This window comes from Phacochoerus africanus, chromosome 4, assembly GCF_016906955.1.
Source record: "Phacochoerus africanus isolate WHEZ1 chromosome 4, ROS_Pafr_v1, whole genome shotgun sequence".
Classification (NCBI taxonomy): Eukaryota; Metazoa; Chordata; class Mammalia; order Artiodactyla; family Suidae; genus Phacochoerus; species Phacochoerus africanus.
The window spans coordinates 86903727-86921477 of NC_062547.1; the positions used below are offsets into that span (position 1 = coordinate 86903727).

Below are 17751 nucleotides of genomic sequence, written 5' to 3' on the forward strand. Positions count from 1 at the left end.
CCTCATGGTTCCTAGTCAGATTCATTTCCACGGCGTCATGATGGGAACTCCCAAAAAATGTCTTGAGTAACTGTTATAGGCCTTGTAATCAGATCTCTATTAATAGATCAAAATTGTTAAGAGACAAGAAGATTTTTATTGTTATTTTTGTTATTAAACATATCGACATTTTTCTTGGAGTTAACTATAATCAAAGTAGAAACTCTACCTGGTTTGAAAGTGTTTTTTTCTTTCACTAACTAAACCCAATTGTTTCTCTGTACAATATAACACTTAAAATATTTAAAGAAACCTCAGCATGTGGACTTCAGGACTATGAACAACTTCTCATTAAAAATGCAAAGACAAATGTTATTTATATGCTAGTTTATTTATTATTTAGGGATAATTTCATGATGACAGTTGTCCATAAGCAATTACAACCCCAGGAAATTCGCAGAACAAAATATTGCAGACAAATTGTTGTTTGTGAATTGAAGTCTAAAAAGCATGCTTTCCCATTTTCACATACCAAGTTGAGAGGCCATTTAGATGATTTCTAGGCTGATTTTTGCTTACAGTGGGAGGAGAGATGATTTCCAGTGAACTTTAAATATCCAAGCCATGTCCATCATTGTTGAAAATGAGAAGGAAAGCTGAGAAGGCCAGAAGAAGTAGCAGGACAGAGAAAATGCCACATGGATTTAAGAGTTGAGATAACTGACAGTAAAATATATGTTCTTTGGTTAGCAAAGCGAGAAGGGGGAAAGTGTTGCATACATGATAGATACACACTAGCATTCTAAAGCAGGAGGCAAGAATGTCAAGAGTGTATTCTTCCCCCCACTGCCAGATGGAAGGGCTATTATTATAAATGAAAGGCAGCAGTAGTGGATGCCAGGCACTTTCGCTGTGTGCCAGATTCTGAAGCCCAGATGTAGGCAGGTTACCCCTGGGACAGGACAGGCTTCAGCTCCCGCAGCAGAACAGAACCAATCACGGTTTTCTCAGTGTTTATGATAAGCTGTGCTGTAGACCCTTCCTTCAGTTCCACGGTGACTAGCATCAATGACCCACTGTGCACAGTTTTAGCTGCAAACCTGGAAAGAAAAAAAGAGAGAGACCTTTTATCATGAGGGGGGGAAAGGAGACGGCATACATTCAAATGGGTTTAAAATAACTCCTCTTTGCTCAATAATTTATGACAGGTTCCCTACTGCCCAAAACCCAAAGCCAAGCATTCTTCTGAAAAATCAATAAACTGCCCAGCACCATGCTTACCACAAGCAGGTAAATGCTAGTGCATCTTCAGGAGAGATCAGAAAACAAAGGAGTTCTATTTGACTTATTAGTTTGAACAATAGATGCATGTGACTAATTCTCCATCACTGTATATTTGGGAATCATTCCTTCCTTCGCTATTTAACATTTCACCATTCATAGGGCCATTTAAAGTAAACCCCTCTATTTTTATCTTGAAAACAGGTTAAGAAAGGGTACCTTTCTCAAAGAGCTTGACATTTTAATTCCTCATATATGAAAATGATTATGCAAGAACTTAGATAATTTTACGTGCATTATGGAACTCTTAATAAGTTTCAATGAATTCACACGTTAAAACATTCCACTTCCACCTCTAATGTTGACGACATCTACCAAAAACCAGAGACAGCTGAGTGCGACACCACGCTCCCTCTGTTTGCGTTTTTTTTTTTTTTTTAATGTCCAGAACATTAGATCTTCTTTCTGCTTGAGAACATAATAGAGGAAACTTGAGGTCCAAGGCTCCATTACTAAATTCCAAGACATGAAGAACCTACTAATTACATGGAATTAAAAGCAAAACTAGCCTTTTAAGCATTGCAATTGACTGAAAAGCCGTTGCAGGCACAATGAACTTCTGTCAATCCTGCTAATTCATTCTGCCTGCACAGCGGAGGCCCAGAGAGGTGAAGGAAGACGGTTCCCTCCTAGGCCTCCATTGCCCACATGGAGCGTGTTCCACACATTTCTGGGTGTGTGTGTGTGTGGGGGGTGGGAGGTAGGGGGAGGGAGGAGGGGTTCTGATTGCAGGGATGACTGGAGAAAAACAAAGTTGCTGCACATGAGCTTTTGAAAACACTAACAAGTGTAGAGCAGGTCCGTGACCTGCTGTGACCCCGCTTTGCAGGGCCAATCCCCTTTTCCCTTTCTGTGTGACACGTGTCTGAATCTGGGCCATCTGCCTCAATTTGCGCAACATCTTCAGCCACAATGGCACCCAGTTAGCCCTGACAACGGCTCACAATACGTAGAAATAAGACTGCTGCGCTGACAGCACGCTGCGCACTATTCAAGAGCAAACCAACTGGTCAGTGTCTCATGTCTGACAATTAGCACGGGCCTTGCACAGAGCCCGCGACGTCCTTGGGGATCTGTTTAATTACCATCAACATAAAAGAGGGAGTTTATCAGGAGACACTCAGAAAAACTTCACTCCCAACTTAATTAAAATATTAGCCACTTAAGCAGGAAGCAGATTCTCTTTAAATGAAAAGTAATTTCTTTTTTGAGTTTTTCTTTAAAAAATGACATCGAGATCTCATAACATATTAAGATTCTTTTTTCTCGCTTTCTTCCTTTTTTTTCCGGGGAGGAGGGGAACCTAACAAGCCATTTTTGGCCTAACTAGAATCATGAAAATCGGTTTTCCGATGATAATTAGAATAATGCATCGAAGGCAAAACATAAACGCTACCTTTAACAAAGTGAAAATATTATCCACACTTTTAAGTCGTGTTTTAAAATGTTAGCTAATGGGTGGTATATGAAGTATGTTAGAAACCTCCCTAGCCACTTATTTGTGTACTCTCTCCAAACACGCTGAAGACTTGTAAGAAATCCGACAGAGGAGTTTTTCTACTGAGAGAAGCTCCTGTTAGTAACCGGTTTAGGAAGAGAAATAATACCAATGCTTTTAAAGAGGTTTTATAAAGCTCTGAGTGTACCGATCCAGCTCCTGTTTAGACACACACACAAGAGATTAGAGACTGGGCACCTTGACTGCTTCTTTTTTTTTAAATTTATTTTTTACTTTTATTTTTAATTTCTGTCTTTTTAGGGCTGTACCCACAGCATATGGAGGTTCCTAGGCTAGGAATCAAATCGGAGCTATAGCTGCTGGCCTACACCACAGCCACGCCAGATCCAAGCCGAGTCTGCAACCTACACCATAGCTCATGACAACACCAGATCCTTAACCCACTGAGCGAGGCCAGGGATCGAACCTGTGTCCTCATGGATACTAGTCAGATTTGTTTCTGCTGAGCCATGACGGTAACTCCTCAATTGCATCTATGGGAGAACAAAAAGATCACCAATGCCCCCAATGATCTTTCTTTTTTTATTACCCCTTGTAGGTTTCTGCATTTCTTTTTATCCAGATTTTTGAGGTTCTTCTGCTTCAGAGGAGAACCCTGTTTCTGCATTTCTGTTAAACCAGGTCACCAGGTGATAGATGCTAGGTGGCTCTACTGTCTCACCCATTTGGGCCACTTTCCCTACAGATGTGGTCACCACCATATCTTCATTCAACAAATATTTCTGCAGAGGTCCCTATTTCTAACAGTGACTCATTAGGTCAAAGATAGTCTCATTAGTCCCTGTATTTATTTAACATTTGTGCCTTGGGACGTGGAGAAGGAGACTGAACAGGATCACAGAAGTGCTGCTATTTGAATGAGGGGGCTGCCAAGCCCCAGGGCATTTTTTCTCTTCTTTCTGTTAAAACTTAGACTTGATGTTACAATAATACACACTCAGCAGAGACAAATGTCAATTGTGATGTCAGCAGGTTTACAGAGTTTAAAACTAGTATCGTGTACATGTTTTAAACATCTTGTTACCACAACATTCTCAATACTGTAGGGAATGGGGCATAAGAAACGAGGCATTTGCTTACGCTGCAGTGGAAACATTCGAAGCAAATCATCCTAGCAATAAACACTGTTTAGCTGGTGGGAAAGCAACCTCCTTTCAACTAGGAATCTATGTTCTAGTGGGTACAAATGATGGAAGCAATGTTTTAAAGCTAAAGACTAGAAGATCAGATGTTCTGACACTCTCATTTCACAGTTCAAAAGGGATGTATTTAATTGGAACACAGCAGGATTACAATTGGTTTGCTTTCGTCCATGGAAAGCAGAAGCTACCCTCCAAAATTTATTAATCATTTAACTCCCAAACAGACGATGCTTTAACATATATTTAAAGAGACAGTTAAGGAAAAAGTAGTAGTGAGTAAATAACAGATACCTAGCTTTTGGATGTAAGGCATATTGATTATAAAGACAGTGTGGGTCAAATAACGATACACTAAATACTTACTACTTACATACTACATTTGAAGGCTGACATCGGAACCTTTGTACTTGGCCTCCAACTAAGATCACACTGTAATACATTTTTTCAGAAGACCTGTGACGTTTTTAAGGACAACAGCAGCTACCATTTATTAAATGCTTTGTGCAGGGGGTACTAAGTACTTCATCTGCATCATTTCATTTGATTCTATGAGTCAGGGCAGTTGATAGATGAGGAAACTGAGGCTCAGAGAAATTGAGAAGCCTGCTCAGGGACACATAGCTCGTGAATGATGGAGCAGAAATTTGAACCCAACCAAGCATTCTGATTCTAGATCACACACACACATTCTCTTAATACAGGCAAAATGTACTCTTAATATCTTTTTATTCAGTCAAGAGACAAATTAAGGTTTTTCTTCATCACTGAATATGCATACAATCTACTGTCATTCCAAAAACTTTAAGAAGGAAGATTTTTCTCTTCAAAAAGTGTCGACCTGATTTGCAGTATTTTGTAATTCAAAGCATCTTGACTTCATGCTTTGTTGTTAATGTTTTACATTTCTGCCTTTCAAGTTTAAAAAAGAAAAATTAAACACCCCTCATCCCCACTCCTTTCAAAAGAGACACCGGTAATGACAAAGAGAAAATCTCGAATGGAGCTGTAACATAGGGACGGACTAGTGGGGGACCACCCAACCTCCAACACCGGGACACCACAAATGAGAACAAATAAGTGGGTGACAGTTAAAGATGTATTGCCTACGTACGATGGGCTCCATGTTATTAAAAGGATACCAGCTAGGTATTTTTCATAATTTTTCATTTTCACTCTACCACCAAGCACTTGCTGTTCGTAATCACCAACTGAGAAGGTAAAACTGTTTGGAGAGAACTGTATTTCATCTTATTAAATGTCTTTTCATCTCTTATCTCTAGCAATTGACATTTAATCTCTGAAGCCTATCTATACATATTCCTCAGATTTAAAGGAAAAAAAAAAAAAACGAAATAAGCTGGCTGCCAAACCAAAATGCCAAGTATGTATCATTCTTCTCAAAAAGTTGATTTGTTTGAACTATTGACAGAATTATGAGAACAGGTCAAATAACAACAACAAATATGAACAAATATATTATCTGCAATACATGGACTTATTCCCTCATGCACTTAAACCATACTTTTTTTTTTTTTTAGATTTGTGAGAACATGGCTAAGGACCATAAATGCTCTTTGTTGGAAGGAAAATAATCCTATGACTCAATTGTTTTAATACCTGAAATGTTAATAGAAAAACATGAATTAAAAAATACTTATCTGAGAGGCTGCATCAACCTCCAGGGTATTCACAAACATCAATTTTTTTTTTACGCAGAATCATATTTGCTACACTTAATGCAACAGCTCTAAGACATGCTTTTTCTTCTCTTGGATAGTCTTCCTGGTTTCTGATTTTTCTATTCTGAGTTCAATTTCCTTGTGTTTTCTGTTCTACTGGTTACCAGAAGCTGTGACAATGGCCTACTCAGGCTAAAACTTTTTTTTTTCCCTACTCTGTACATGAAGCCTTCAATTACTGCCTGCTGAAGCAGACAGAATCCTATTAGTAAGAAAGACGATCACAAGATGCAGTGCCCTGCCCTCGCTGTAGAAAAATAATTAGTCCAAAGTTGACAAATGTGTAATAAAGTCGCACAATGATTATTTGTAAGAAACGCTGGTTTGAATAAGCCTCCTAACATCAAATACCAAAGCATGGTGATGTGGAGTATTATTTTCCAAAGGATTTAAAATGATAAATCCTTATAATTTTGAGTTAATACAGCATAACATTTTAAAAAGGCAGAGAATGTCCAAGTTGTAAAAAAAAAAAAAAAATCCCATTTTGTTGACTATAAAGATGCATTTTGAAGTTAATCCCATTATCCTAATGAATTAATATTGAGAAAAAATTTGCATGTGATTCAAGTTTAGACAATTTATCTGAAGCCAATGTATTTTCCCCTATTATTTAAAGAAAGCCAGCAGTACTATAGTGCTCTCCTTTAACGTTCTGATGAGAAAAGTTAAAACAAAACATCAGCTACCATCATAATTTAGGACTCTCAATTTTCGATTCTCATCTTTAGAACTGGTATAAAAAATGACTCCCCACACTATCTTGTCAACGACGATGTATTCCCTTTCTTTATGCAGAAAAGTGCACTTTCTCAAAGAAGAGATGAAACACTCTAGTTATTCCAGAGCATTTTTGGTTTGTTTGGTGGGGTAAGGTGGGATGGGACTTACTAACAGAAAACCAGAGAGTAAAACAAATAAATTCTTACCCCATTCTCTTTGATGCCTTATAAAACTGTCAACCCAGAAGGAGAATCATTAAGAATACCTTTCTTTCATTTTTACATGAAAACACGTATGTATTCCTATTTGTAAAACTGTTGCACTGTAGAATATTACCTTACAAACCCAGAATTAAATAAAGTTCCAATATAAAATGTTTTACAGCAAAAATCAACTGTGAAGTTTGGTTATTTCTGAAATATCCAAATATGCCTTCTGTGTAAAAATTAACTGAGGTCCACGTTTGTTTTCAATGAAATGCTGCTCAGAGCCTGCAGAGATCAGAGCAGTCAGACAAAAAAAGCAGTGCTGCCCTCTAGTGGACAACCACTAACTTGAGAAAAAGTCACTAATCTTTAGTCCTGTTTGAGATTTCAAATTTGTCATACGCAGAAAAGACTGAAGCCTGGCATCTTTATAGTAACAAATATTTACACAAATTTTTGTTTTAAGGCAGATGAAGTATGATGACTATAGTATCAGGCTTATAAAATTAGGGCACCAAGACATCAAATGTCATTCTCTTCCATTATGGTCCCTTCAAAATTACCCAGTATTCAAATATTCCACAGTTATCAGGGGAAAAGAAATAAAGCAACTAGCCAACAAAAGCAATAACAGAGAGGCTTATCAATCTAAGAAGCGAAGAAAGGAAAATATCAAAGACCCCACCAAGAATTAACTATGTCATGTTGGGAATTCCAACACCAACAAAATCTGTCACAAAGGTCATAAAAAAATATTGAATGAAGGAGTTATACAAAACAGATATTTTAGGATAGAAACTATGGCATATACCAGTGTTTCCTCTATTTATATATCAACCATATTTATAGACTAACCATTAAACATGCATATGATAGTGATTCACTGGATGAGTTTAATGCCTAAAAATGAAAACAAGTTGTTCTTTATGTTTAAACTTTTAATTAATTAAGATTTTTATTTTAACCCTAAAATACTAAGCTGCCTTTACATGTGTTGATAAATTTAAAAACTGGCTGCTAGGCTGTCATGGATTCACTGTTCCATCCAGAGCACCATATTTTTCTAACCGTTAAGGATCTAAGTAACAACAGTAAAACAACATTTATTCTACTACGATTGTATTATTCACATGTTGAATATGTTCAAAATTTGCAGATTCAAAAAGTGACAGACAGAGTGGAGCTCCCATCGTGGCTCAGCAGAAACAAATCTGACTAGGATCCATGAGGACGCAGGTTCAATCCCTGGCCTTGCTCAGTGGGTTAAGGATCTGGCCGGCGTTGCCATGAGCTGTGGTGTAGGTCACAGAAGCAGCTAGGATCTGGCATTGCTGTGGCTGTGACATGGGCCAGCAGCTACAGCTCCGATGCAACCCCTCGTCTGGGAACCTTCATTTGCTGCGGGTGCGGCCCTAAAAAGACAGGAAAAAAAAAAAAGTGACAGGGTAAGTAAAATCCAAACCATAGGTTAAGATACAAAGGGGGTAAAAAGAATGTAAGTAATGAATACAAGCTAATAACGAAAGCTGTTCTAAGGTCTTACTGAATAAGCTTAAGAACTAAAATAAAATCATGGCAGAGACAAGGTTTTCTGTTTTCACTCAGTTATCACATGTTCCCCTTATAAGGTCAATATGTTGTTCAGGAAAGGGCAAAATGAGTAGGTTGTATGACAACTGCTTTAACAATACTACTGCATATGAATGTCAGAATTCCTGAAAGTGGGTTAAAATGTAAAATGTTGAGACTGCTGAAAGACAAACTTATGGTCTAAGACTGTTTCACAGCCGGCACTGTAAGTGCTACTCTAACAAAACACTCTTTTGTCGGGCGGAGTGTATAGACCTAAGACAAGCCTAAACCAAACAGTCTGTCTACTGGCATTCCTTAATGACTAATCTGTAAAAAAGAAATATAGAAACACAGAAAAACATATTTTAAAATGAGCCATGTGGCTCTCATTAACTACGAACTTCTGTAACATCTGCGGGCAACCACTTGGAGTACTGGCTAAAATGCAGATTTTTGGGCCCTGTTCCGGATGTCCTGAATCTGAATTTTGGGGCGTGGGTCCCAGGAATCTGAGTTTTATACCAACTCCTACATGGTTCTTTTATATGGGAAATCCTTAGCAATTCTGAAGTTGTATTTCGGCTTTCTGCGTTTTGGTCACTGCACATTGGTTTATCAGAGGACAAGCAATGAAACTGGAGTAAATGCACCTCAGTTTTGACGTGGTTGAACAAGAACCTCTTTCATAAACCCCTTTCTTCCTCCGAGGAGCACAAGACATTTTTCCTGGCCCTAGAAAACTTGGTAATTCCATTTGCTAGGCTCTCTCATCTCCCCTAAAACACATAAAATCTTCACCTTTTAACTTTTCAGTCCATTCATATACTGGTTCACTGTTGTCCATTCTGCCTTTTGATTATGCTTCATGTATCAGCTTATTGGCATTGTTTTAAACAATATGCTTTAAGACTTGGACAGCGTCTCACACTTATGTATGAATATCTAACACAGGACATGAAGATATTTGGTTGTATATTTTTAACAAATGCTTTTAGTTACTTTTTTTGATTCTTACTTCTGTATCACGCCTTATCATGTGGGAATTGTAATTTGGAAAACAGCAGACTGGCACAATGACCATAACTCTATAGATCTCAATAAGATGGTTTTGTTCTCAAAGAGCTGCCTTTTTAATCAGTAAGTACATACCACGGAGATGAGGATAAAATTAAATCTTTCAATAGTATACGGGGTTGGCTTTCTGATTCTATGGCTCATTTAGAAAATCAAAACTAAATGTCACACAATCTAAAAGTAGTTATGCTTTCTCAGCTGATCTTTAGAAGTGATTAACTATACTGAAAATGCTCCTGGTTTTTGAAGTGAATTTCATAAAACTTGTGCTCCTTTAATTGACTTTTTTTTTAATGGAGGCATTTTCTGCTAACATGTTAGGAACCATTTTCTACTGTGTATTCAATTAAAATTTCTACTTTATACTATTATATACTTTTGCATATTAATGAAGATTCACTTTTTCTTAGTTAATTCTTAAATTAAGTACTTTTTAACTTGGTATTTAGTGAAAAAATATTCAAATTGTTAAGAGTAGTAGGAATAAATTATCCTAAAACTAGACAATGGGAACTTCATTCACTAAATGGTCAGAAAGAATACTCCAGTGCTTACTAAAAAGTCCTCTCAGAAATAAAAGATCTTGAAACATGAAATAGAACATGTAGGCCAGCCAAGGATATAATGTACTGAAATTTTCATTTCTTAAAATACTATTAGTCAAAATGCTTTTCATGCTTGTTGTCCTTTAAATTTTAAACTGATTATCATTAATATATAATCTTTTTCATAAACTCAAAAAAGCAACTATAACAGAATAGAGAAGTCATTCAACAACCTCACAGAAATTTCAATGTTATTACCAACAGTTAAATCATATATAAGCTTAGATATTTAAACTCATTCATCCCACAAGGTTATATATACAATTGAACACTACTGTCAAAAACATGAATACAGTTCAGTAATGAGGTATACTGTTAACCTATGTTATATAAACAGTAATTGCTATTTCATTTTAAATGAAATTAAGAAAGCCATTGATAAAGATTTTACTAACAATTGTTTATTTCTGTTATGAGCATGGCAAAAATGTTATATCTGCAGGATAATAATTTTTGTCAATTTCTATATGAAAAATACAAATAACTAGGTATTTATTACTTTGATGCCTTCAAAATTGAACAAATTATTATAGCCATACCTTATCTATAAAAAAAACAAATGTAAAACATTTTCAGTAAGATGAGACTTGTGAGGCAAGTTAATATAGCATGACCTAATTTGAATTATATCTAGGCATTTTATTCACTTTTGGCTTCATAGTAACCTGGACTCTTCCACCAAGTTCCAGAGCCAAATACCAGGCCACTGTGATAAGCCTGGGTTAGAAAAGCGTCAAGACATTGCAGAAGCAAATGAGGAGCAGAGACAGTCTCTGCAGCCCAAAGTCATTACCTAGTTGGGCGTCTCCTCTGCATGAGTCTGGACAATTGCGAACTGACTATAATTTAATCACTTGAACAGGCATGAAGTTCCAAACCACCAAGACAAGTTAAAGGCAAACTTTATGCTTTGGTAAGAATTATACAACTGTGCTGAGTGTCTTTCTTAGTCTGTTTACCAATAGGAAAATAGCTTTCATATTAGTTGGCTTTGAGAAGGTAATTTGGCTATTTTCTTCTAAGAAACAAAAAACTGGAACACGGCCACTGCTTTCAGAAAAGTTAAAAACCACATACAAAACAAAACAGAAACTAAACTAGAAGTTCCAACATAAATAAGGGTTACCTATGTTGTTTTCTATAGGACAAAAGAACATATTAAAACAAGACCGAAGTATTGCTTGATAGTAGATGTGTCAGGTAAAATTTTATACTTCATAAGCTAAAAGTTATAGATGGTATATGATGTTTTGGTGTTTCAGTAATTTCAATAATTCAAAGGATCCATAAATAATAACAGAACACAACTTCTGGTAGAGAAAAATCACTCAGGAAAGTGAAAAGAAGTATTTAAAGCAGAGAACAAAACACAGAAAACCCAACATTTTTATTTTTACTGAAAGTCTTCTTTTTGTTCATTTCCCTCCCTACTGAACAAACTGAAAAATTGTATTTGCATGGTAGTACCAATATCCATCCATTTTATTATTTTATCACCATCCTATATGAGATAGGGCTTGTGATGAATTGAGAAATGGATTCATCAGATCTCTTAAGCAAAGCAACTTACTTATGGACCTCCCTCTCAAAAAACAAAAACAAAACCAAAAAAGACAAGGTAAATTGTACATGCAGTTTTCATCCTGTCATGATTAGTGGATGGAGCTAGGCAACTCTATGACGGCAGATCAAGACTTGAACTCAGCTCTTCTGATGTCAAGTCCAATGTTCTTTCCTAGAGGACACAGAATTTCACAGCAATCCCCTTCTCTTCCCTGCAATCTATTTCTAAACAGATGAGGAATTTAAGCCCGAAGGAGAAGTTATAAAGCCCAACAATGGCAGAACTGAGCCTAAAACCCATATTACCTATAGTATTCTTTATATGGGGCCTCTCTTGCCTCTGGTATTAATTTTAAAAATACATTTTAAAGGTCTGAAGGCATTCTCCTTGATTTTAAATTTATTTCCTATGTGTAACGTTGGAAGCATGCCACTGGTAGTAGAATGACAGAGGAATTAAGGATAGTTTGCAATGAATTCCCTTAAGCTCACAGAGGACCAGGTAATAACTGCACCTTGATTTAGGGGGTAATTATTTACTTTCACTTCAAGCCAAGAGCATTCATAAGAATACAAAGAAGATGCCACTAATCACATTTTCTGCTACCTTTAAGGACAAATAATTTGGACCTCATGTTTTAGATGCTTGGTGGTGAAGATATTCCTGGCCTAAGAAAGAGAAGCTGCATTTGACCCTATGTTGGTTGTCTAGCAGCTCCTTATTACTGAAAGCAGCCTTAGGGGATTGCTGTCAAAGGAAATCTATATCCAAACTTTCCCCCTTTCAAGTAAAAAAGTCCAAATCCATTGCTTTATAAAGCGGTTATTCCTAGAAATTCACTGAATCCGGTGAAATAAGGAATTCTCAACCTTACCTCATACAAGGTGGCTTAACAAACCACCAAGCTATTATAAATAAAATGCAGGTACCCCATCTGTATCTTCTAGGAAAGTCCATACCTGTGTCCTAGTGATTGTATAAAACAGGGAAGAGGGCCTAATTCAAACCAATCAGTCAAATGGACCGTCATAAAAAAGGTGAGGCATATATACATCTAAGGGTTATTATTTTCAAGGAAAACTATGCATTGAAAATCATATGTTTATACATGAATACAGGTTATTTCCGCATCACGTGTTGGTGAACCTACCTGTGTACATTATCTTGACCAGAAGGAACTACCCCTAAGTTGGCTACGTTTACAACCTTCTGAAGGATCACAGAGGAAGTAAAATTCTGTGGTGCAGCAATAATTAGAGTAGAGGTTTCATTCATTCCTGTTAGCCTTCCTGTAAGAGCAAAAGAAGGCTCTGTTTTACTAATTTCTTTATGAATATCACACGAAACAATTTTAAACTCATTGCCAAAACTTAAAAATTTTTTAAGAAAAGCAATACCACATAAGCATGTAACTTACAAGATAATTATCATAACATTAAAATGAATTGCAACTGATTAAAATTTTTTCCAAAAATTCTCATTGTGAGGGAAAATGTGTAAAAAATGCAATCAAATACCACTCTTAATAAACCTGATTTTAAATACTAAAATTGATTAAAAAAAACATAGAATCACAATAGATAAAATTCCAATTTTAGTCCCTTTAAAATATACTCAATTAATTTGGGCCTTGGAAACTATTAATACTTTTTAGGATTTTTCTTTTCCCCTCTCCTTTTCATTCAAAGATCTCTTTTTGTCAAATGAGGTTTGAGAACAAATCAGTGTTTTTGGAATAACTAACAGCGCTTTGTGATGAATCATCTCAATATAATGGATCAAAGTTATCTCAACAGTGATTGCAAGTCATGAACGGTAAATGTGGTTTTAGAAAATATACAAGTAACGAAGCTGCACTTTAGTGACAAGAGTATTCGCCTAGTAAGTGGAAAGATGGTTACTGACAAAAACAACCGAAATTTCTGAAACAAAACATTTGAAAACCAAAAAATATAAATGGAAAACCGTAAGTCCCAGAGATGTTTCAAATAACATTTAAGAAACTAAATTAGGCAAAATCATGAACAAAAACCACATAGAATTAACACAAGACATGCTATTAATATCAGAATCTCATGTATAAATATTCAAAGGACAAATTCAATAACATACCAAACACTTGGAAGAAATACTGAAATTTCGTATCTGGTTAAAAACCCCCCAAATAATTCTAATAAATGCCATCTCTCTGGATTTGTGATGTAAGGCATTGATACCTACTGGTCTCTACTAAAATTGATTATCTTTTGAGACACAATAGTTTAAAACAATTTATAAATATGGCAAAAGTTGACTTTATGTTTTCAAAAGACCCATCTTTAGGCCTATGTAATTTAGATATTTATTGCAAACGCAACAGAAATTTTGAAAAATCTCTTATGATTAGCAGCATGAAAACACTAAAGCCTAACACTGTAAAAAGACTTATTTAGCTTTTAACAAAGAACAGTTTTTACTAACCACTTTCAAACTCAAGGACACTATGTTCTGTCTTAGACTGTTTAACTTCAACATTAGGCAAAAGCTTTAAAAACCACACAAGCAGTCAAACACTGCTTTTAAGTAAAGCACAGTGGCTGCTGACATAACACTGCTGAGAGATGTGTGTACTCATTTAGGATTTAAACCTTCTCCATTAAGCTCTATTGAAGAGCAACTGCTGAATAAATGAATGCAACTATGTTTATGTTAAAAGCCTGTTTCCCGCAGCATGTAATTAAAGGAAATGTTGTACAAAGCCAGTACTTTTGTCAAGCTCCTGTAAATGGAAAGATGGATAGCACTCAGAGAAGTGAATGCATTGCTTCATATTTAACCTTAACACTCTTGTCATTAATGGTTTGTCTAACTTGGTCTGTAAGAGACAAGGTACTGCTCCATTGAAGTAAAATTAAAAAAATCAACTAAACCATGCTTTTCAGAACAGAAGATTCATTATCGTCAGCTAATGTATTGGCATAAAGCAAAGTAACATCCTATCAAGTAAGGCACACATTCAATCTGCCTTCCCACCCCCCTTTATTTTTAACTCATGCTGTTTTATTGTTATAGGCAATTTGTACCACTCAGCATGACAGTGTAAACTGAATCAAGATTAATTTACATGCAAAAGAACACTTAGGAGAGCAGCATGGTAAGCAAATGTATTGTCTCGATTGCTGAGGTGGAAAAAGAACCTGGAAAGAAAAAAAGGTGCTCTAATTAAGGGGCATCAAATATGATTGCTTGTGGTGGTTAAGGGCCAGAAAATAGTAAATGTCTGACCATTTAAAGAATTAGCATCTTGCTAGCTAGGAACACAAAAGATGGAGGCATAAATCATAATAAAATTAAGTAGCCATTCTAGGTTTCTTACACCAGAGATTTTTTTCTAAATGAAAATATATCAGGTATTCTTAAATTAATGGGAAAGAAAAATATGCCAAGATATCATTAAAAGTTTCCCCTATAAAAAGAAACTTTAAACGCCACACAGCCTACTCATACAAAACAAAGGTAAAGTTAGTGGAAAAATATTTAAAAATTCTCAGGCTAGAGAAGCTGCTGCTTCATTAGACTTGACTTAATTTTGGTGAGGCAATGGACAGCACTTAATTTAGGTTAATCAGCTGTAATTAACTGCCAAAATGTAAATAAAATAACACGAGAAAATAAGAGTTAAAAAATTTTCCTAAGTTTTAGATTTCCAATTTAATTCATCAGAAGAAAATGAGTAAGGGGAGGAAGTTTGGAATAAGCAACTGGCTTAGGTCTCTTACAATTAAAACCGCCTCAAGAAATGAAATTACCTTTTTAAAAAGTAAAACAGAGATCTTACTTTGTTTAGAGCACTGAAATCATCCCACATCATTAACTAACTCTGCCAGACTCAAAACTCATAGTAATGAAAAAAAAAAAAAACATAACTTCTGGTTAAGGCTTATAATAGATACTCTGGATAACTTCAACATACAAGATAGATTATCTTTTGTTCAGCACTTTGACTACTAACCTTATAAACATGCCTGTTTAGTCATGGAACTCTGCAACAACTGAGAAAAAGTGATAGCTTAGACTGTATATCAGAAATAAAACTTTTTCATTTTAAAAATAATTAATCTAATATGTATGCCCTGTTAGCAGTATTATTAGATATTAACATGTACTTCAAAGATGCACGTCTCTAGTACAAAAATAGAACCATATTCTTCATGTTTTTATCATCTCTTCAGTTAAATCCTAGTTAATATATTTAATGCATTGCTTGAGTCTTGAAATATGTGTCCTGCGAAATGAGATATTAACTATGTAAATTCATTTTACTTAAAATAGAAAAGCAAGTTAAAGCTAGCATGTAATGACACACACAGACACTTCTTACATTTACCAGCATTTTACCTTCCCAAAGTTGTGTGTTATGAAAATCTGAGGCAACAGAATTTTTTATTCTGATTTAGAATTTTCAGCTAAGGAATCATTTCTAGATATCTTCTGCAAAATAAGCTAAGCTCTTCCTAGAGTAGTGTAACAAACAAATACATGTGTAAAGTTGAGAATTGAGACCTCTATTACCAAAGCAGCTGAAATCTAGAACTAAAAAGATGCTATTGAAAAGACCCTTTAAACCCGTGGCAAATTTGCCAGCATCAAGTCCCATATCAAAGAATGAATTCAGGAAGACAGAAAGAATGATACAGAAATGCCAAGAGACTTGCAAGGATTTACAAATACTTCATATAAACAAATTTTCAAATAGCTTTATTCAGAGTAGCCTTTCTGCTCTATTAAACATAGCAAACAGCTGCCAGATTTATTCAGACAAATAATCAACAACCATAGAAGTAAAATGGCAGAAGAAAAAGGAATTTTGGCAACAACTCCGCAGAGGACCACAGCTGTTCTCCAAGCGCACCTCTCTCACGCAATTACGGTTCTGTGTGGCTAGTCAGGGAAAAAAAAACGCCCTCAGTCACAGCAGAGCACAAAAAACTGGATCGAAATACCAAGTCCATACTCTAAACCAAAGCTGACGAAGAGAAAGGGTATACGATCATCTGCTGCTTTAGATATACTGTAGTTGTACTTTTCAAAAAAGGAACATCCCCTTAACAATACATGTGCCAAGGCCTTATCCAGTCCCTGTGTGCCACTCACCTGGGTTTGCTGAGCAGGTGTAAAGCAGAGAGGCAGGCTTTAGCCAGCAAAGGGTAAGAATAGCAAATGTAAGAATCAATTCAATTTGTCAACAGAAAAATAAAGCCACAAATATGATTTTCTCCTTATAGCAATAATTGACTTTCAAGAAGAGCAAATGCAAAGATGAATTTAGTCATTCTTTTTTTATCACTTAAAAATAAGGCAGAAGAATAAAATATTACTATTAATTTACAGTCTTCTATGAGATTTCCTTTGTAAGATTCTCTTGTAACAGGTCTTCTTGGCATTGTGGACTGTGAAGGCTTCTAAGTTAAAAAAAATAAATAAATAAAATCAAATCTCTGGCACTACAATGATGAAGTGCCAGGGAGCAAGCCCTTCTCCTTTGGTGTAGATATTTGTGTGTGCCTAGTTCTTTATGGAAGCTTGACAGGTATGATTTAATGACCTCAAGATGAAGGGAATCTTTGTTTAATAACTCCCTCCAGAGGGGGAAAAAAAAAGCCTAGATTCACATTAACTTTTAAAAAAATTGCTGATTATACCATTTAAATATGTCCTAGTTTTGGAGTTCCCTGGCAGCTCAGTGGGTTAAGGATCCAGTACTGTCACTGCTGTGTCTTGGGTCACTCTATCCCTGGCCCGGGAACTTCTGCATAGTGCAGGTGTACTAGTTTTATAAATGCTATCCTTAATTAAACACATAAAATTAGGCAGTTATTTTCCCATATTCATGTAAGAAAAAATTACTTTTATTAGGAGGTCTGCTTAACTTTATTAATTTTTAATAAAGAATAAAATGGAGTGAAAATACTATGTTAAGATATGTGCTAATAAAATAGTAATAACTCATTTGCAAACTTGCTTTCTTAAAACATAAACCCTTATTTTCTAGTAGGATTATTCACTGACATTACTGACCAACATTTGGGGCAAGGCCAAGATACTAATACTTTTGTCCTGATGAAAATACCTAAATATTTTATTTTTTGGTATCTATTTTAAAATGTTTCAGCTCTGATAAAGCCTGACAGCACAGCATTTCTTTAATACAGAATAAGGTCCAAAGAAAATGGAGGTATTTTAATATTATAATTAGGACTTTATTTTGAAGGGTAAGGCACTCTAATGTGTAAAGGGCAAAATATATT

At 35.6% G+C, this 17751-nt stretch overlaps 1 protein-coding gene across 1 annotated transcript in view; it reads right to left on the minus strand.

Annotated features, from left to right (window-relative positions):
- Positions 1-351: 351 nt before the first annotated feature.
- The window catches only part of AP3B1 (adaptor related protein complex 3 subunit beta 1), a 256686-nt gene continuing 239286 nt past the window's right edge, over positions 352-17751 (minus strand). The window contains exons 26-27 of the mRNA XM_047778162.1: positions 12615-12753; positions 352-1079 (exon numbers count right to left, since the gene is read on the minus strand). Coding sequence (XP_047634118.1) covers positions 926-1079; positions 12615-12753 — 293 coding nt within the window. The 3' untranslated portion in view covers positions 352-925. The remainder of the gene's footprint in view (positions 1080-12614; positions 12754-17751) is intronic.